The sequence below is a fragment of the Microcaecilia unicolor genome, chromosome 3, assembly GCF_901765095.1.
Source record: "Microcaecilia unicolor chromosome 3, aMicUni1.1, whole genome shotgun sequence".
NCBI classification, from domain to species: domain Eukaryota; kingdom Metazoa; phylum Chordata; class Amphibia; order Gymnophiona; family Siphonopidae; genus Microcaecilia; species Microcaecilia unicolor.
This window is the reverse complement of record NC_044033.1, coordinates 295,133,488-295,155,868: the sequence shown is the minus strand read 5'-3', so window position 1 is coordinate 295,155,868 and position 22,381 is coordinate 295,133,488. Positions and strand designations below refer to the sequence as shown.

General features: G+C 45.9%; 1 protein-coding gene across 1 annotated transcript in view; it reads left to right on the top strand.

The window, feature by feature from the left end:
• The window catches only part of LOC115464627 (sterol O-acyltransferase 2-like), a 327,319-nt gene that overhangs the window by 162,352 nt on the left and 142,586 nt on the right, over positions 1 to 22,381 (top strand). The window contains 1 exon segment of the mRNA XM_030194991.1: positions 21,707 to 21,791. Within this exon segment, the coding sequence (XP_030050851.1) occupies positions 21,707 to 21,791 (85 nt within the window).

Here is a 22,381-nt window from a genome sequence, read left to right as displayed (position 1 = left end):
CCATAATTGAAGGGTAGGTTATTGGTAACAGTGAGAGATAACACATCACAAATTAAATCCGGAAAATCACATTGTGGAAAGTATATGAATTTATTTGCATTCTGCAGAGGGAAATAAGTATTTAATCCCTCTGGCAAACAAGACCTAATACTTGGTGGCAAAACCCTTGTTGGCAAGCACAGCGGTCAGACGTCTTCTGTAGTTGATGATGAGGTTTGCACACATGTCAGGAGGAATTTTGGTCCACTCCTCTTTGCAGATCATCTCTAAATCATTAAGAGTTCTGGGCTGTCGCTTGGCAACTCGCAGCTTCAGCTCCCTCCATAAGTTTTCAATGGGATTAAGGTCTGGTGACTGGCTAGGCCACTCCATGACCCTAATGTGCTTCTTCCTGAGCCACTCCTTTGTTGCCTTGGCTGTATGTTTTGGGTCATTGTCGTGCTGGAAGACCCAGCCACGACCCATTTTTAAGGCCCTGGCGGAGGGAAGGAGGTTGTCACTCAGAATTGTACGGTACATGGCCCCATCCATTCTCCCATTGATGCGGTGAAGTAGTCCTGTGCCCTTAGCAGAGAAACACCCCCAAAACATAACATTTCCACCTCCATGCTTGACAGTGGGGACGGTGTTCTTTGGGTCATAGGCAGCATTTCTCTTCCTCCAAACACGGCGAGTTGAGTTCATGCCAAAGAGCTCAATTTTTGTCTCATCTGACCACAGCACCTTCTCCCAATCACTCTCGGCATCATCCAGGTGTTCACTGGCAAACTTCAGACGGGCCGTCACATGTGCCTTCCGGAGCAGGGGGACCTTGCGGGCACTGCAGGATTGCAATCCGTTATGTCGTAATGTGTTACCAATGGTTTTCATGGTGACAGTGGTCCCAGCTGCCTTGAGATCATTGACAAGTTCCCCCCTTGTAGTTGTAGGCTGATTTCTAACCTTCCTCATGATCAAGGATACCCCACGAGGTGAGATTTTGCGTGGAGCCCCAGATCTTTGTCGATTGACAGTCATTTTGTACTTCTTCCATTTTCTTACTATGGCACCAACAGTTGTCTCCTTCTCGCCCAGCGTCTTACTGATGGTTTTGTAGCCCATTCCAGCCTTGTGCAGATGTATGATCTTGTCCCTGACATCCTTAGACAGCTCCTTGCTCTTGGCCATTTTGTAGAGGTTAGAGTCTGACTGATTCACTGAGTCTGTGGACAGGTGTCTTTCATACAGGTGACCATTGCCGACAGCTGTCTGTCATGCAGGTAACGAGTTGATTTGGAGCATCTACCTGGTCTGTAGGGGCCAGATCTCTTACTGGTTGGTGGGGGATCAAATACTTATTTCCCTCTGCAGAATGCAAATAAATTCATATACTTTCCACAATGTGATTTTCCGGATTTAATTTGTGATGTGCTATCTCTCACTGTTACCAATAACCTACCCTTCAATTATGGGCTGCTCATGTCTTTGTCAGTGGGCAAACTTACAAAATCAGCAAGGGATCAAATACTTATTTCCCCCACTGAACATTAAGGAACGTAAAATTAGGTCTTACCTGATAATTTTCTTTCTTTTAGCTGCGGCAGATGAATCCAGGATCCCTCTCTTCCTTTTTCTGTCATGCAGCATGTCTCTAGTTTGTTCTGTTCCTGGACTGTCTAGGGTGTTCTGAAGAATATTTAACAGAAAAGAGGAAAGTGTGCCCAATGGAACAGATTGTTGTTTGCGGTATGGCTGTTTTCCCAAACCACCCTCAATTAAGCTTTGTTGTTTTCTTGCGCCTATTCTTGGTGCACTGTTGGTGAGGAATGTTTTGGTTTTTTGTTTGCTCTTTCATGCTTTGTGATGAGACATATACTGGCTACTGAAGGGGCTGGTTGTCTAGTATCACTCACTTCAGCTTAAGTTATCTCTTTCTCCACCTGCTGGAAGATGGACACAACCCACCAGTTCCTGGATTCATCTGCTGCGGCTAAATGAAAGAAAATTATCAAGTAAGACCTAATTTTAACCTGTCATTCCTCACCACGTCTTTGCACCTTATGGTACAATGGCTGGGTGAGCCAAAGACTTTTAATCCCTTGCAGCATTGTGCAATGGCTGGGGAATCAACCAGGAATCAGACAAGGATTTCAAATGGAATTGTGTTTTTATATCAGTCACAAACTATAACTGGATAGCAAAGTTTCTATCAAACCAAATCAAACCACCTTGCTATATATCAACAATGTTAGAAATAATCAATAATAATAATAAAAAAAAGTAAGTTGCCTCAGTGGTCCTTACTCCTCATAACTTAATAAACAGGGTAATAAAGAAAAGTATTTTTCAGTTTTGGTCCAGGTTATGGTACTTACTAAATTGGACTTGCTGAGTTATTAGAAAAGGGAAGCAAAATAAAACCAAGAATAATATAACGCCTGTGTGTTGGTCCATAGTAAGAATTGCATTCAATTCTGGTCGCCGTATCTCAAAAAAGATATAGCAGAATTAGGAAAAGGTTCAAAGAATAGTGACCAAAATGATAAAGGGGATGGAATTCCTCCAATATGAAGAAAGGATAAAGCAGTTAGGGCTCTTCAGCTTGGAAAAGAGACAGCTAAGGGGGATACGATAGAGGTCTACAAAATCCTGAGTGGTGTAGAATGGGTAAAAGTGATTCAATTTTTTACTTTTTCAAAAAGTACAAAGACTGGGGGACACTCAATGAAATTACTTGGAAATACTTTTAAAACAAATAGGAGGAAATATTTTTTTAACTCAAAGACTAGCTAAGCTCTGGAATTCATTGCCGGGGGATGTGGTAATGGCAATTACCATATCTGTGTTTTAAAAAATGTCTCGGACAAGTTCCTGGAAGAAATGTTCATAGTCTGTTATTGAGATTGACATAGGGGAATCCACTGCTTGTCCCAAGATTAGTAGATTGGATTGTTGCTACTAATTGGGTTTCTACCAGGAACTTGTGACCTGGATTGGCCACTATTGGAGGAAGGATTCAGTATGGCTTTTATTTTTGTTACATTTGTACCCCACACTTTCCCATTCATGGCAGGCTCAATGTGACTTACATATTGTATACAGGTACTTATTTGTACCTGGGGCAATGGAGGGTTAAGTGACTTGCCCAGAGTCACAAGGAGCTGCCCGTGCCTGAAGTGGGAATCAAACTCACTTCCTCAGTTCCCCAGGACCAAAGTCCACCACCCTAACCACTAGGCCACTCCTCCACATGATTCTTATGACTATTGTAATTTGTAATTCTTTTGGCAATTTGACTGATTTTTAAGTAATTCAGAATAATGCAGCTAAGATGATTTTGAGAAAAAGAAGATCTGACCATGTTATACCTGCTTTGATGAAACTTCACTGGTTGCCCATTAAAGCAAGTATTTTTTTCAAATTATCATGTTGGGTTTATAAAATATTTAGTGGTACTTGTCCAGATTATTTATATTCTTTGTTTTCTTTTCCATTATTTCCTTCTCTGTCATGAGTTATTGAATCTTGCTTGGTCTGTTTTGTTTGTTAAAGTTAAATGCAAAAAGTCTTTATCACCCTTATCCTTATTTCCCTATCAGGCAGGTGTTCTCTGCCTGTTGTTTTAAGGACAATTTTTTTATTTCTGAAGCTGGAAACGGTTGAAGACTTATTTGTTTAAAAAAAGCATTCTGCTAGGTTTCATCTCTACCACCATTGCCATTGCCATTATCATTACCATTTCCAACTTACTGCATGAAAAATTTGATAATATACGGTAAGAGGGGGAAAGCCCACATATCAGTCCCAGTTTCTCTCCAAAAGGGGTCTCCTCCTACCATTACCTCACTGGTCAGGATAGCTTTCCCTTTGTTCTGGAAATTGCAGGGGTACAAACAGGTCACAGCACAATACTTTAGTAGAGCCACTAGAGGTCTCTGCCTTTTACTTTTGGGGTTGTTACGTAAGTATAACTTTCACATCTTTTAAATTCTTATTTTATTTTTATTATAATTCTATTTTATGGCAGATGTAATTTGTTGCTTTAAACATACCTTTTGAGAAAGTGATTAACACATCTAAACAATAATATATGGAAGGGCATTTTCAAAAAAGCATCTAAGTCATTTTGGATGTTTTGCTAAAAACAACCAAAAATTGAATGATGAACATACCCATTTTTGAATCTGAAAAAGTCTATCTTTTTGGTTCTAAACGTTTTTTTGCTCCGTGCATTTTTCTTTTGGGACCATTTTGAAAAATACATCTAACAGAAAAACACTCAAAAAAACAGCCATTGGGATGCCTGGGGGCCATCATTCTTAGTAGACTGGTCACATAGACATCCCAACAAAGCAGTGGAGCAGTCTAGGGGGCACTGCAGTGGACTTCACATAAAAGGTCCCAGGTACACATCTTGCAATAACCCCCTTATATTGTATGGTGAGCCCTCCAGGAGCAGAAAAATACTTACTGTACCTTACTAGGCACAACTACAATAGCTCTGAAGCATGCAGGTGTCATCTATATGTAGGTACAGGAGGTTTTTGGAGGGCTCACACATTCCACCACAAGTGTACCAGTTAGAGTGTCATATGGACCTGGGTCCCATTCTCTACAGTCCACTGCACTGGCCTATAGGCTACTCCTGGGATCTGCTTGCTTTTGTAATAGGAATGGGCATCATATCTGAAGCTGTCATAGAGCCTGGTAAGTACTGCCACTGTCACATCTTAGGGGGCTGGGAGAGGATCAGTGACCGCAGGAGGGTGCTATGCATTTCATTACTGAATGCTTAAAAATGGGACAGTTGAGAGATGCTAGGAAGGAAGGGGAGAGATTTGACTTTTAGCAGGTCTCTCTTACCTGATAGCCAGTTGGCAATGTATAGTACTACTACTACTACTATTTAGCATTTTTATAGCGCTACAAGGCATACGCAGTGCTGCACAAACATAGAAGCATGAAGTACTACAAAGATTATTAGGGAAAAGAACCTAAAGGGTCTAACAACACAAACAAACAAATAAAGATTCCTTGTTTATTGGTAAATGAGCAAAGAAAATAATATAAACGGAGGAAAAAGCCTCAAGAAGCTCCCAGCTATCAGCTGGTAGAGCAGGGCTTCATCATCATTGGCAAAAAAACTTCCCAAATAGACTTGTGGATTTAATTGACTCACCAATTTAGCAAACTTAGCAAAAATATCAGCTTTAAATACTTAGCTGCATGGTCTCTTTCTTCTGACTGAACCAGAAACCAGACTGTGACCGACGATGGCCAGCGTTTTGTTAGGCTGTGTCAGGGTCAGTCGGTCAAAATTCTGCGGAAATAGCAGTATGTGTTCAAAAATATCTTCATGTTAACATCCACAATACATTGCTTACTTAAACTCCATTCAGTGCTGACGGAACTGCAGAGACACAGTCTGAAACAGAAATGGTGATCATAGGCGGTCGGTGGCCCAACTGTTTGGGGAGGCTAAAGGGGGCGGGGTTAGGGGTGGGGCCGGAGCGGGGCTTACATCCATAATTGTCTGACAACACACAGAAAAAAAAAAAAGTAAAAATAAAATAATCACAATTAATACCTTTTATTAAATTTAGATATTAGATATGTATCATATGTCAAAGAATAAAGTGGTTGCTCAAAGCATATACTAACCACAATCGCTCAACTGCAAAACACTATGCACAACTTTGTGCAAAAACACACTCAAAACCTTACTGTACCATAAATATTGCACTGGGCAGCCCTAATACACCAATATGCCACCATACGGAACATGCAGACCGTCAACAATATGAAACAAGGATCATAATATCACAATTCTCATGTAGAGCCACAAAACACCCTTTTAGGGTGGATAGTGTTCACAATGAGCTCCTTTTATTAACGACCATATGTAGATCCTTCAAGAGGTAGTGTGTCATGATTTAGGCTCTACACCCTTTCTGATGTTTTGGCGCCACCTCAGTAAGGCCAACACACAATCTCTCCACTGCAAAACACTATACACAAACTTGTGCAAAAACACACTCATAACCTTACTAAACCACAACAGCACTAATTCCAAGGACAGCACGAGCTACAACCTTATGCGTGGAAAGGCAGCACTATAATTACACCTGGCTCTAAAACACCAGTACACAACCTAGTGAAACAAAAAAACAAAACAAAAAGGGCTGCAAATACTACACGCTAGCAGAATACTGCATCTTGATCACACATGAAAAACACGTGACACAACAGATATGAAGGCAAAATACTGAACTGGAAAGTTACCTCAAGAAGTCAGACTCAGAATGCGGCAATACTAGAAAAATTGAAACTTGCATGCAAAATACCACAGATGCACATTTCCAAAAGCTGACATATTCCAATTAATAAATTCTGAATTAAAAAAAATGTTTTCTACCTTTGCACTCTGAGCATTTAGTTTTTCTATTAGCTTTGGTCCCAGAGTCTTCTGTTTTATGCAGTGTCTTCTTACCATATGATATTTTTTCTCTCACCAAGTCCACCATTCTTCTGTCCCCTTATGCATCCTGTCTACCATCTGTAGCTCTGTCCCTATCCTTTCTCCAGTTTCAACATCTGCCCTCAAAGTGTTCCAATCCAGCCCATAAATTCAGCAATTTCCCTAGTGGCATACCTAGGGTAGTTGACACCCGGGGCCGGTCATTTTTTAACACCCCCTCCAAAATCCAGTACTAGGCATACCGAGAATATAAAACACTCAGGACCTATAGAGCAATTCTACCATACCATAAGCAGTCATTTCTACGAGTCACACAAGGAAAAAGAAAGCATCTTAAACACTACAGTGAACACTAGAACATCAATTCACCTATTGTAAAACGAAACCAGACAGAATAGTACAGATCGTCAATCCTGCACAATCAATGCCAACTGAAAGTCATGTCTTTTTCACAAACACAGATACACCCTAATCTACTATAGAACAAGTAATCATAAACTTTCTATTTAGACATAAATTAAACAGTACCCCCAAGATGCCAGACTCTGCATACAATGCAACACCACAGAAACAGAAAATGTCCCCTAGTACTGTGCAAAATATAAAGACAGCAGATGTAAATTTGAAAAAAACTAACAAATACCAATCACCACTTTACAAATTAACAAATAGAAATAAAACAAATATCCTATATAATAAAACGCACCTCCAACATTCTGAAGCTGACTGCATGGCTGAGGCATTCCTGCTCTCTGTATCCATCTCCTGAATTGACATCACGTACTTCTGGGTTTGTCACAAGCAGAAGTGACCAACCACACGAGGTTTCTCGGCTTCAGAATGTTGGAGGTGCATTCTATTAAACTAGCCCTTGAGCCCGTAAAAACGGGCTAGTATAGGAAGGGGGGGGGGTTTGAAAGCCCCCCCCCCCCCGCCGCCGAGTTCGCCGCTGCCGCTCCCCCTCTGAGTTTGCCCCCCCCCCCCGGTGCTGTCGCCACCCACCTTCCACCCGTTCGGGCCCTCGCTCCGCTATTGAAACAGCGAGGGCACGCAGCACACAGCTCTGCTGAGTTGCCGTGGCCTTCCTTCTTCTCTGCCTGTGTCCCGCCCTCGTGTGACGTAACGTCGTCGAGGGCGGGACACAGGCAGAAAAGAAGGAAGGCCGATGGCAGCTCAGCAGAGCTGTGTGCTACGTGCCCTCGCTGTTTCAATAGCGGAGCGAGGGCCCGACCGGGTGAAAGGTGGGTGGCGGCGGTGACTCCGGGTGGGGGGAGCGTTAGCGACGGCGGTGTCCCTCACAAATGCGCAGTAGAGACCATCTCTGTTCCGCCCCCGTCATCACGTATTGTCGCGGGGTCGGGGCAGAGAGGGTCTCTACTGCGCATTTGCGAGTGAGTACGACACTCGCCATTTATATATATTGATAGGATTGGTCAGTTCCTTGAAGCACAGCCAGAGCTCAGGGTCCTGCACAGTAATGCTCAGACACCAGAGAGAGAGGGGGGGGCCTGACACCAGAGAGGTGGGGGGGAGGTATCTCTGTCACACACACACTCTCTCTCTCACACGCTCTCTCTCTCTCACTCACAGTGAATGTCTTTCTCTCTCTCACTCTCACACACTGTATCACATTCACTCTCTATGTGTCACACAGTCACTCACACAGTCTCTTGGTCTCATACACGCAGTCTCACAGAGAGTCTGTGCCTCACACACACTCTCTCGCACACACTGTATCTGTGTGAAACACACACTCTCTCTCTCACACACTGTGTCTCACATACGCACTTGCACACACTCTCATTCTCACACACACACTCTTCTCTCTCTCACAGACACACTCACACCCAGACTCACTCTCTGTCTCTCACACACACACACTCGCACATTCACTCTCTCTCTCTCACAGACAGTCACTCTCACATACACTCTCTCAAACATACACACCCAGTTTCAGCCCCTGCCCCTTTTCAGACCCCAGTTCCAGTACTAGCCCCCTTATCCCACCTACCCTCCTTTTCAGCCCCCAGTTCCAGCCCCCTTCATCCACATACCTTGCATTAGGGACCCCTTTTCAGCCCCAGACCCATTTTCCCACCAGCCCCAGGCATGACTCCCATTTTCTCGCATGGCCCCTTCTCCCATCTGAGATCCCCCTCCCCACCCCAGTCCCCTTCTCCCCTCTTCTCCCATCTGAGACCCCCCTCCCCATGTCCCCTTCTCCCATCTGAGACCCCCCACCCTTCTCCCCACCCCAGTCCCCTTCTCCCCTCCCATCTGAGCCCCCTTCCCACGTCCCCTTCTCCCATCTGAGACCCCCACCCCCTTCTCCCTACCCCAGTCCCCTTCTCCCCTCTTCTCCCATCTGAGATCCCCCTCCCCACCCCAGTCCCCTTCTCCCATCTGAGACCCTCTCTCTCCCCACCCCAGTCCCCTTCTCCCATCTGAGGCCCCCCTCCCCAGTCCCCTTCTCCCATCTAAGCCCCCCCCAACCCGACTCACCTACCACCTTTGTCGAGAGACGACAGCCCTCGTCTCGTGCCTCCACCCTGCTTTTAAAGCAAAATCTGAAAAGCGGCATGGCAGGCAATGCTTCGCATCTGCCCTGCTTGTAAAAGAAAGCAGCAAATCTCCTCGTCGACGTCGCGTCGGGTCTTTCCTCACTGGGTCCCGCCCTTGCGGAAATAGGAAGTTACCTCAGAGGAGGGCGGGACCCAGTGAAGAAAGACCCGACGCAACGTCGACGAGGAGATTCTTTCTTTTACAAGCAGGGCAGATGCGAAGCGCTGCCTGCCATGCCGCTTTTCAGATTTTTCTTTAAAGGCACAGGATGGAGGCAGGAGACGAGGGCTGACAGCTGCAGCGCCAACGGAGCAGGGAGCACCCCCCCCCCCCCACACACACACCCATTGACACCCGGGGCGGACCGCCCCCCCCCCCCCACTTGGTACGCCACTGAATTTACCCTCCATCCATATCTAGCATTTCTCCTCACTCCACTCCCCTCCGTCCATGTGCATGTACTTCCTCTGTCTTCCCTCCCCTCCATCCATGTCCAGCATTTCTCCTCTCTCCTTTCCACTCCATCCGTGTGCATCTTTACTTTGTCTTTCCTTCCCTCCATCCTTGTCCAACAACTCTCCATTCTCCCCTGCCCTCTCCTCCATCCATCCATATCTAGCAAATTTCCTCTCTCTCCTGCCCCCATTCATCCATCCATGTCCAGCAATTCTGCCCTCCCCTCCATCCATCCATGTCCAGCAACTCTCCATTCTCCCCTGCCCTCTCCTCCATCCATTCATATCCAGCAAATTTCCTCTCTTCCCTGCCCCTTCCATCCATCCATATCCAGCAATTCTCCTCTCTCCCCTGCCCTTCCCTCCATCCATGTCCAGGAACTCTCCATTCTCCCCTGCCCTCTCCTCCATCCACCCATATCCAGCAAATTTCCTCTCTCCCCTCACCCCATTCATCCATCCATGTCCAGCAATTCTCCTCTCTTCCCTGCCCTCCCCTCCATCCATCCATGTCCAGCAACTCTGCATTCTCCCCTGCCCTCTCCTCCATCCATCTCCAGCAATTCTTCTCTCCCCCCTGCCCTCCCCTCCTCTCCAGCGATCTCTTCTCTCCCCAAGCCCTTCCCTCCCATCCATGTCCAGCAATTCTCCCTCCTGCAGCTCCCCAACAGCCCTCCTCTCCGTTCCTTCATCCTCCCCCCCCCCCCGCATGTTTAACCCTTTTACTTTCAGTCACAGCGACTGCAGTGGAGAAAACAACACAGCAGGCTCGCCTCCAGCTTCTCCCTTCTCTCACACAGTGTCCCACCTTCTGCAATGATGTATTTCCTGTCTTCATGAGGGCAGGACACTGTGTAAGGGAAGGGAGAAGCTAGATGCGAGCCCACTGTGTTGTCTTCTTCACTGCCATCACTGCGACTGAAAGTAAAAGGGTTAAACGCGTTGGCGGGGAGGAAGGAACAGAGATGAGGGCTGTCAGTTGGGGAGCTGAGGGCAGGAAGGAGGGACCGTCCGAGAGCTGCCTGCTGTGTTATGCCGTGCCGATCCTGAGTTTGGGGGGGGCAATGTCCCCTCACCCCCCCAAACTACGCCCATGCCTGCAGATCCAGTGTCTCTCCTCTTTTCTTGCCCCCTCCCCATTCCAGTGTCTTCTCTCCCGGGTCTAGTGTCTTCCCCTCCTCCAGTCCAGCAGTCTCTCTTGACTCTTCCTGGCCCAGTATCTCTCTCTCTCCCTCCTGTATCCAGCACCTCTTCCTGTCTGCTCCCACCCCCAGGCCCATTGCAACGCCTATCCTACTCCCTCATCCCCCCCCCCCCCCCCCCCCGTTGCAGCATCTATCCTTCTCCCTTGTTTTTCTCCTCTCCGTTGCAGCATCTATCCCTTTCCTTTGTTTCTTCCCCTCCCCCGTTACAGCATCTATCCCTCTCCCTTGTTTCTCCCCCCATGCATTATCTATCCCTCTCCCTCTTTCCCTCCCGAATGCAGTATCTATCCCTCTCCCTCATTCCCCCCCCCCCAAATGCAGCATTTATCCCTCTTGCTCCCTCACTGCAGTCCCTCTAATTTGATCAGATCGCCGCTGGTAGCACAGGCTCTCTCTCATCCCCCCACCCCCGATGCAGCTTCTATCCATCTCACTCCCTCCCTGTGGTCCCTCTAATTTGATTTAGATCACCCAACGCTGCCGGTAGCAGCATGCCAGCAACATCGTACTAAAACAGCTTGCTTCGGGGCTTTGGACTGACGGCATTCCTTGTGACGTTTCCCACCTCTACTTTCCCAGGGATTCATTCCGCAATATGATCCAAACCATGGTGCTAACCCATGTAGACTACTGCAATAGTATTTACATAGGCTGCAAAGATCAAATCATAAGAAAACTACAGACAGCACAAAACATGGCTGCCAGACTCATCTTCGGAAAAACACGCTTCGAAAGCGCGAAACCCCTCCTAAGAAGCTGACATTAGCTTCCTATTAATGCTCGCATAGCATTCAAAATATGCACAATAGTCCACAGAATCATCTACGGACACGCACCAGATTACATGACAAAACTTATCAATCTACCATTAAGAAGCGTGATGAGAAGAGCAAGAACCTACCTAACCTTTCACTACCCCAATTGCAAAGGTATAAAATACAAATCTTCACATGCCACCAGCCTCTCCTTTATAGGCACATAACTTTGGAACTCACTACCCAAAGACCTGAAACTCACAGAAAACTACCTACATTTCAGAAAAAAAAACCTGAAAACACATCTTTTCAAGAAGTCTTTCCCCCCTGGATCTGCCTAATCCCACACCAGCATACATCACAAAAAGTTCAGAAATGGGAAACAATAATATTAACCTCTCTCACAATATGCTAATATATCAACCTAAGTGTTTATTGTACTTCTGTATTATGTACTAGACTTCTACAAATCTAAATTTTATAACTGCTTTTTTAGCAATATGTAAGCCACATTGAACCTGCCATACGGTGGGAAAATGTGGGATACAAATGCAATAAATAAATAATAGAGCACATTGCACACTCATTACATTTTCTATGCCCTTCAAAAACTCTCAAGTTAAAGCTAATGTCAGGTAAAATAGAGGGGCATAAAAGCTCTTTTAGATTATTACCCCTACTAAAGGCAAAACGCACTCTCGATTGAGAAAATACAGGTAGTGTAGTCAGTATATTCCAATTTTTTTAAACAATAAATTTTTATTGAAACGTTTTTGTTCCATATGCATATTACAAAAGAAAACACCTTCATACTTACGAAAGAATGAACATGGAACTATAACAATTGTACAACCATGAGTACTAAATACCCCATCCCCAATACTAAACCCCCCTTGACTAAATTTTCAAAGTGGGTCCATAGATCTGAGGTAGGGTCATAATGACCCAGTCTCCTATCTGTGAGTTGTTCCATTTCTCCAATAAAGGAAAGCTTTAAAGTCCAATCAAACTCAGTAGGATCCAAAGAGTTCTTCCAATGTGCTGTGATAATGCTTTTGGCAGCTGTTAAACACATAAGCTTAAGGCGACGTTGCCACTTTAAACCATGCTGATTACCCATTCACAATAGACACCACTTTGGGTCACAAGGAAAATGGCAACCAGCACGAGTAGCAATCCTGGTAACAGCCTTCTCCCAAAAAGATTTTATCTGATCACATGACCAACCAAATATGTAAATTATAGACCGGTGAGTCTGACGTCGGTGCCGGGGAAAATGGTAGAGACTATTATTAAAAACAAAATTACAGAGCACATCCAAGGACATGGATTACTGATACCAAGTCAGCACGGCTTTTGTGTGGGGAAATCTTGCCTTTACTTTCTTTGAAGGAGTAAACAAACATGTGGACAAAGGGGAGCCAGTTGATATTGTGTATCTGGTTTTTCAAAAGGCGTTTGACAAGGTACCTCATGAAAGGCTACAGAGGAAACTGGAGGGTCATGGGATAGGAGGAAATGTCCTATTGTGGATTAAAAACTGGTTAGAGAGTGGCGTTGAATGAGCAGTATTCACAATGGGGAAGGGTAGTTAGTGGGGTTCCTCAGGGGTCTGTGCTAGGACCGCTGCTTTTTAATATATTTATAAATGATTTAGAGATGGGAATAACTAGCAAGGTAATTAAATTTGCTGATGACACAAAGTTATTCAACGTCGTTAACTCGCGACAGGATTGTGAAAAATTACAAGAGGACCTTAAGAGACTGGAAGACTGGGCGGCTAAATGGCAGATGACGTTTAATGTGAGCAAGTGCAAGGTGATGCATGTGGGAAAAAAGAACCCGAATTATAGCTACGTTGTGCAAGGTTCCACGTTAGGAGTTACGGACCAAGAAAGGGATCCGGGTGTTGCCGTCGATAATACACTGAAACCTTCTGCTCAGTGTGCTGCTGCGGCTAGGAAAGCGAATAGAATGTTGGGTATTATTAGAAAAGGTATGGAAAACAGGTGTAAGGATGTTATAATGCCATTTTATCGCTCCATGGTGCGACCGCACCTTGAGTATTGTGTTCAATTCTGGTCGCCGCATCTCAAGAAAGATAAAGTAGAATTGGAAAAGGTGCAGCGAAGGGCAACAAAAATGATAGCGGGAATGGGACGACTTCCCTATGAAGAAAGACTAAGGAGGCTAGTGCTTTTCAGCTTGGAGAAGAGACGGCTGAGGGGAGACATGATAGAAGTATATAAAATAATGAGTGGAATGGAACAGGTTGATGTGAAGCGTCTGTTCACGCTTTCCAAAAATACTAGGACTAGGGGGCATGCGATGAAACTACAGTGTAGTAAATTTAAAACAAATCAGAGAAAATATTTCTTCACCCAACATATAATTAAACTCTAGAATTCGTTGCCGGAGAACGTGGTGAAGGCGGTTAGCTTAGCAGAGTTTAAAAGGGGGTTAGACGGTTTCCTAAAGGACAAGTCCATATACCACTACTAAATGGACTTGGGAAAAATCCACAATTCCAGGAATAACATGTATAGAATGTTTGTACGTTTGGGAAGCTTGCCAGGTGCTCTTGGCCTGGATTGGCCGCTGTCGTGGACAGGATGCTGGACTCGATGGACCCTTGGTCTTTTCCAGTGTGGCATTACTTATATTCTTCCCAAGATCCGTCTTTCGCAGCCTAGTGCAATCCCTCGTACTCAGCCATCTGGATTACTGCAACTCACTATACGCAGGTTGCAAAGAGCAAATACTGAGGAAACTTCAAACAGCCCAGAACACAGCAGCCAGACTCATCTTCGGAAAACCAAAATATGAAAGTGCAAAACCCTTATGAGAGAAGCTACACTGGCTTCCACTCAAGGAACGCATAACTTTTAAAGTATGCACATTAGTCCACAAAATCATTCACGAGGAAGCCCCAGCCTACATGTCTGAGTTAATAGACTTACCACCCAGAAACGCTAAAAGATCATCCCGAACTTTCCTCAACCTCCACTTCCCTAATTGCAAGGGTTTGAAATACAAGATGTTACACGCGTCAACCTTCTCTTACATGAGCACGCAGCTCTGGAATACACTGCCGAGCAACCTGAGAACGATCTACAAGCAAGCCACCTTCCGCAAATTACTGAAGACCCATCTTTTTGAACAAATTTACGGAAAGTACCAAAACACATAACACCACCAAAATACACTCACTGTTCATTAATGCTTCAATACACCCACTCCTGAACCTTCATCCCCAGTAACCTCACCTCACCCATACCTTTATTCACAGAAATATGTATACCATATATCTTTGTGTCTTAATATTGCCCTTTTAGCTTCCCGTTGTCTCCTTCTAATGTTTCACGGTTCTATTCCATTGTTATCTTCCTTAACGATACTTTGATTGTCTTGCATAACTCTTCACAATGTTTATCCATAACCAAGTTGTAACAAATTGTAATTCCAGTATTTATAATATATTGTAAGCCACACTGAACCCGCAAAAAGGTGGGAAAATGTGGGATACAAATGCAATAAATAAATAAATACTTAGGAGGCAATACCATTTCCACATTGCCAACAGTTGTTGGAGACCATGGGAAACATAGCATGTAATTTCAAGGAGTATAACACCATCATGTTAGTACTTTATATGCATTTTCCTTTTCAAAATTTTTGCTGAGAAACCATCCAATCCTGGAGCCTTCCCTCCATTAAGTCTCTTTATAGCCAGCATAAGTTCCTCCAATTGAAAAGGAGCCTCTATTTGATCACGGTCCTCACTAGAAAATTCAGGTAAAAGTACCCCTTGCAAGAATTCTTGAATCATTGAAACCTCTACCCCCTCCTTTCTATTATACAATGATTGATGAAATTGGACAAACTTTGCCCTAATATCCTTATCACGATAATATAAGACATCTCCAGGGCCTTTAATTTTCATGATTGTGTTTAATTGTTGTCAGCAGCGGAGGTGATTAACTAGCGTTCTGCCCGATTTATTGCCAAATTCAAAAATGTTTTGTTGAGCAAGTCTTCTCATATACTCCACATGTTCTACCTGTAGCTTGCTAAGCTCCATATGACATTGCTGCAACTGTAGGAAAACAGTATTGGATCCATCAGCCTGATGGAGATTCTCCAAGTGAACCAAGCACAATCTCAAATCTAGTTCTCCCGCTTTCTCTCTCTTTTCTTTCGGGCTGCAGAAGAGAACCCCAACTTGAAATGATAGGTCTCCCTGGTGGGTCCACTAGTGTTTTATTGTCACGGCTGTGGCCGTGATAACCCTCAGACTTACCCTGTTTCTGGGAGTCAGTGTCTGTGCTGGCTTCTGCTTGTCTCTGTGTCTGTGTCTGTCCTAGGTTCTCTCTGGCTCTGTGTGCTGATTGCCTTACTGAACCTCACCTGTGTGGGCTTTGCCTCTTCCAAGATGGCTGCCGCCTCTTCCTCTCTGCCAGTATCCAAGATGGCTCCCGCTGTTCCCTTCTATGGGATGACTGCTCTGTGTGTCAAGCCTCTGTTTGGTTGCACGGTAATTGCTGCAGCTGTGGCTCTGGTGTGGAAGGGCTTTATTAATCACTTGGAGACTACAGTCCTGGCCTTTGCATCTCTTCTAAAGGTCCTGGTGTATAGAGTGCTCTGTACACAGTTTTTGTGTTTGCTCTGTGTGAGTTTCTATGTTTGTTAGACTAGCTAGCTTAGGCACCGTCTGGCTTGTAGCCTGTGTTTAGCTCTGCTAGTTCTCTGTGTTTGTTCCTAGTGTTAGACTAGCCAGCTTAGGCACCGTCTGTTTGTCAGCCTGTGAACAGCTTTCCTGTGTTTTGCTTTATGTATGTTTCGTGTGTATGACTGGTTTGCTTGGGCATAGTTTTCCTACTAGCTTGTACAGTTGACTAGTCTTCTTGTGTTTAGCCTGCTGGTTTTCCGTGTGTGTTTCTTTGCTTCTGGAGCTTCTGCCCTTGTTCTATCTGTTGCCAGTACTCCTTGATACTGAGGCTCCATCTGTAGTCTTGTTCCTGGTCCTGACCATTGCTTTGAATCTGCCTGCTGCTGGAACCCAGACATTCTCTGCCTTGCCTTCGCCTAGGTGTCAGGGGGCTCTCCTGGATCTTTATTCCTGCTGTTCCCGCTTGCAAGCTCCAGTTCCGGGTCTTCCCGTAAGTCCTATCGGCTGCCAGAACCTGAGGGCTCAACCCGAGGGGGAAGGCGGTCAGGTGTAGGTGAAGCCTAGGTCCAGTGGGTTCCAGTCCAGCGGGTTTCACTCCTGTTTGTTCCAGTCCAGTGGGGCCACTCCAGTGTGTCCAGTCCTGCGGGCTCCACTCCAGTGCGCACCCGTCCGGTGCGTTCCAGTTCTGAGTATTCCTGTGTAGAACTCCAGTCCGGGGTTCCAGTCCAGTCTTGTCTCATCACTACCTTGTAGGTGATCTTGCCTGCCACTGCCGCTCCACGGTAGTGGCCCAAGGACTCACGAAACCAGTGCTCCCGGGGAAGAAGCCTGACAGTGTGCCAAGGTCCTCGTGCACGCGACAGAATGCAAAGGCCATGAGTCCGGCAAGATCATCCGCCCAGCGGGGACTACCGTCCATGTCCGAGTTCCTCACAAACCATCCGGAGGTAGTCCTTAATTTGTGGTCCGATCCCTATATCAACCCAATTTTTTCTGTGAATCGTTTTTTGACCCTCCGCGACTACCGGAAGAAACTTTTGTCTGATCCAACCCTGAGAGATACTTTGGAAGCGGCAGCTGAGCGAAAGCGTCTCCAGAGGTGTAGGGTCCGCCATAGCCCAGTTTCGGATATTGATCCTTTGACTCAGCTTTATGAATACCGCTACAGACTTCTCGAGGAGCCAGCCCTGCGGGATACTCCAGAAGCGGAGGCTGAACGAATACGCTGTGGAAGGCCCACGCTCGGGGCTTCCCAGCGGGTGGTACAGAACAATCGGGATGCCCCTCGCAGTTCAGCTCCTGTTCGGGACGTCAAGTCCAGCCAAGCTCCTAAGCCGGTCCGAGGGGTACTTCCTACCAAGCCCCTGACCCCAGTTCAAGTAGCGCGGCCGCTTAAGAGCCTGAGTCCAGTCCAGGGGATGCTTCATACTGAACCTCCAATTCAAGTCCAAGTAACGATGCCACTTAAGTCTCCGAGTCCAGTCCGAGGGAGGCTTTCGATGGAGCCTCGGATTCCTGTTCGAGTGGTGCTCCAGGTCGAGCCTCCAGTCCTCGTTCAACTGGCACGCCCTCTGAAACCTCTGAGTCCAGTCCGTGGGGTGCTTCTGACGGAGTCTCCGAGGCCTGTGCAAGTGGCACTCTGGGTCGAGTCTCCGGTTCTTGTCCAAGTGACCCGTTCAGTCAAGCCACTGAGTCCAGTTCGAGGGGGGCTTCTAACCAAGTCTCCGGTGCCAGTCCACAGGGTGGTTCAGGTGGCACCTCCGTTTCCAGTCTTGAGGGCACCTCCAAGCAAGCGCCGAAGCCCAGTTCGAGGGGCGCTTCAGATCGAGCCGCCGATCCCTGTCCAAAAGGTGTGTTCTGCCAAGCCTCAGTTAAAGTTCCGTCCCTGCCAGGAGGCAGAGGGCGCCTCGAGTTGCAGTTCCAGTCAAGATGCTGAGTCTGGATCGAGTTGTAGTTCCAGCCAAGATGCTGAGTCTGTTCCAAGAACCAGTGTTAGCCAAGAGGCTAAATCTTTTCTGAGTTTCAGGATCAGCCGGGAGGCTGAGTCCGTTTCCAGTTCCAGGTCCGACCAAGATGTTGATGTCGTCCTAAGTTCCAGTGTCCGTCAGGAGGCTGACCTCTTGCTGAGTTTCAGTTCCAGTCAAGCTCCTGAATCCAGTTCCAGTTACAGTCAAGGGGTTGTTTCCAGTCTGGGTCCCAATCCCGGCTCCGTTTTGGATGCCAACCCAGGTTCCAGTTCCAGATCTACTGCTGTTCAGACTTCTAGTTCCTGTCAAGACTGGGTTGCCACTTCGGGCCCCGGCCCAGCTGTTGATGTTAGCTGGGGTAGTGGCTCCAGCTTTGTTCCTGTCATTATATGGAATTGCCAAGAGGTCCAGGACATTGTGGGTTCCCTTAGGGAAGGGTTACTTTTGAATTGTGTTCCTCTTGATGCACCCATGTTCCTGAGGTTGCCCCGTGGTGACTCGAAGGAGCTTCCTGGTCACAAGTTCTACTTTTGTCTGCCAGCTTTGAACTTCCTTGTGACTTCCAGTCCAGTGATCTATGTCTGGCTTTTGAGACCCATCAGCAAGTTTCACCATAGTTACCCCTGGATACCTGAATGCCTCCGGGAGACCGAGAGGGGGGTCGTGAGGAGGGGATACTGTCACGGCTGTGGCCGTGATAACCCTCAGACTTACCCTGTTTCTGGGAGTCAGTGTCTGTGCTGGCTTCTGCTTGTCTCTGTGTCTGTGTCTGTCCTAGGTTCTCTCTGGCTCTGTGTGCTGATTGCCTTACTGAACCTCACCTGTGTGGGCTTTGCCTCTTCCAAGATGGCTGCCGCCTCTTCCTCTCTGCCAGTATCCAAGATGGCTCCCGCTGTTCCCTTCTATGGGATGACTGCTCTGTGTGTCAAGCCTCTGTTTGGTTGCACGGTAATTGCTGCAGCTGTGGCTCTGGTGTGGAAGGGCTTTATTAATCACTTGGAGACTACAGTCCTGGCCTTTGCATCTCTTCTAAAGGTCCTGGTGTATAGAGTGCTCTGTACACAGTTTTTGTGTTTGCTCTGTGTGAGTTTCTATGTTTGTTAGACTAGCTAGCTTAGGCACCGTCTGGCTTGTAGCCTGTGTTTAGCTCTGCTAGTTCTCTGTGTTTGTTCCTAGTGTTAGACTAGCCAGCTTAGGCACCGTCTGTTTGTCAGCCTGTGAACAGCTTTCCTGTGTTTTGCTTTATGTATGTTTCGTGTGTATGACTGGTTTGCTTGGGCATAGTTTTCCTACTAGCTTGTACAGTTGACTAGTCTTCTTGTGTTTAGCCTGCTGGTTTTCCGTGTGTGTTTCTTTGCTTCTGGAGCTTCTGCCCTTGTTCTATCTGTTGCCAGTACTCCTTGATACTGAGGCTCCAGCTGTAGTCTTGTTCCTGGTCCTGACCATTGCTTTGAATCTGCCTGCTGCTGGAACCCAGACATTCTCTGCCTTGCCTTCACCTAGGTGTCAGGGGGCTCTCCTGGATCTTTATTCCTGCTGTTCCCGCTTGCAAGCTCCAGTTCCGGGTCTTCCCGTAAGTCCTATCGGCTGCCAGAACCTGAGGGCTCAACCCGAGGGGGAAGGCGGTCAGGTGTAGGTGAAGCCTAGGTCCAGTGGGTTCCAGTCCAGCGGGTTTCACTCCTGTTTGTTCCAGTCCAGTGGGGCCACTCCAGTGTGTCCAGTCCTGCGGGCTCCACTCCAGTGCGCACCCGTCCGGTGCGTTCCAGTTCTGAGTATTCCTGTGTAGAACTCCAGTCCGGGGTTCCAGTCCAGTCTTGTCTCATCACTACCTTGTAGGTGATCTTGCCTGCCACTGCCGCTCCACGGTAGTGGCCCAAGGACTCACGAAACCAGTGCTCCCGGGGAAGAAGCCTGATAGTGTGCCAAGGTCCTCGTGCACGCGACATTTATGAACTTTAAGAAGTATATAGAATGCTGATATCTTTTTTAAAAAAGCACCATTAGGAAACTGAAATTCTCTTTTTGCAATCAAGCTATTTTCATATACCTCTCCTATTAACTGGAGAATCTTCGCTCTTAAGAAAGGGGTAGGATCATCATCAAGTTCAACATAGTCAATCTCATTACCCAGCTGTTGTAGTATTTCTTTGTCATATGCTGATTGATCCTGAACTACGACAGCTCCACCTCTATCAGCTCTCCGGATGACAATATGGGAATTCTTCTTAAAACTGGACAAAGCTTTATATTCAGCTTTTGATAAATTACTATATTACCTAGACGTTGACCTTTCCATATGCTCTAAATTTTGAAGAACCGCTTGTCTAAAAATAGGTAACACTGGGTCTAAAGGACCTGGAGGCATCTAATTGGATTTAGTCTTAACTCTAGATTTATCAGAAACTTGTTCTTCTCGTTGTGCAAAAAATATCTTAATCTGTAATTTACATATAACTCTCTCCAGGTCAACATGGCATTGAAATATATCGTGTTTCTGTGAAGGTACAAAAAAAAGACCTTTGGAAAGGATTGCTAATTCAGTAACTGAAAGAGTATAGAAAGATAAATTAATCACAGTAGAATCTTTCATCGTTGTGATCGAGTTTGTAGATACTCTTGTTTCACATTCTGTCTCTGCAGTTCTGTGAGCACTGAATGGAGTTTAAGTAAGCAATGTTTAGTGGATGTTAACATGAAGATATTTTTGAACAAATACTGCTAATTTCTCTTCTTTCCGCAGATTTTTGTCAACTTACTCAGATGCTGCCTAACGAAATGTTGGCCATTGTCAGTCACAGTCTGTTTCTGGTTTAGTCAGAAAAAAGAGACCATGCAGCTAAGTATTTAAAGCTGACATTTTTGCTAAATTTGCGATTCAATTAAATCCAGAAGTCTATTTGGGAGGTTTTTTTGCCAATGATGATGAAGCCCTGCTCTACCAGCCAATAGCTGGGAGCTTCTTGAGGCTTTTTCCTCCCTTTATATTATCTTCATTCAGTGGTGTGCTGGAGCAGGCTTTCACAGGCTCGCAAGAGCCGGTTGTTAAGTTTTTAAGAATTTTGGGAGCCGGTTGTTAAAGTAGAGCCCTCCATGGCTACTTTAACAACTGGCTCCCAAAATGTGGGCTTGGGCCCCCTGCTGAGACTTCTCGAGCATGTGAGAGAAGTTCCAGCATGCTGCTCAGAGCAAGACGTTGGGAGTGGTGGCAGTCCATTTATTGGCTGCCAGCAAAGGTATGCCTAGCGTGTCCGCACGAAGGGAGGGAGGAGAGAGAGGCAAGTGTTGCTCCCCCCCGGCCACCCCTGGCCCTTCCAACTGCAGAGCTGGCTACGTCCGGAGAAAGAGCCTGTTGTTAAAAATTTACCAGCACATCCCTGTCTTCATTGCTCATTTACCAGTATACAAGGAATCTTTAACATGATGTACAAACATTAGAGAAGCTGCCAAAGGAAGCAATACAAAAAGACACAGGAGGAGCGTAAATTAAATAAAATAAATGGAAACTAATAACTATACAGAACTCAAAGAATACTACAAAATGTTAAACAAAAAACAGTGCAGGGTTTCTTGTGGGACTTGTACTTCCAGATTCTATTTCCAGAGAATACATTTCTCATTGTTAATTTTCTGTTTCAGACAAGGAAGTGAAGCTACCCACATTTTCTAGTTACCTGTATTTTCTGTTTTGCCCAACCCTGATCTACAGAGAAAGCTATCCCAGGTAAGAGAAGCTGCAGAGTGTCAGATCAGCTATCCAGGTAAGGAGGACCAGGAGAATACACACTGCTTAAAATGAGTGTACCCTTAAAACCTATGTAGAACAATTCAAGATTATGTTTCTGGTGAAGATGCCTTTGCTTTCCAGTGACTGCAACACAGGGTAGTAAACTTCACAAGAACAATGGTAAATGAACTCAGGAGTCTAGTAAAACAAATAAGTGGAAATATTCCAAGAGTCTAGCCCAGCTGTACAGTATTTAATTGGAAGAAAATGGCAAACTCTGGAGAACTTTTGAAATATGTAACAATTGAATTGAAGTTCTGAAATTTATTTGAATCTTGAGGAACCACTGCTGAGACCCCCTTGCAGAGTTTGAAACATTATTGTTAAACAGCAAGGGTGTATACAGGTGGGTCTGAAGTCAGGCCCAGTCAGTCAGTAGTAGTAGCATGGGCCAGTGAGGGAAGAACCAGGGGCAGTTTCAATATCTTAACTGGAACCTGAAGATAACATGCAACCACTAGGCATGTTAACTTCAGGTTCAACCAAAAAATAAGTCTGGCTTGTGTCACTGTTAAGAAATTATAGGG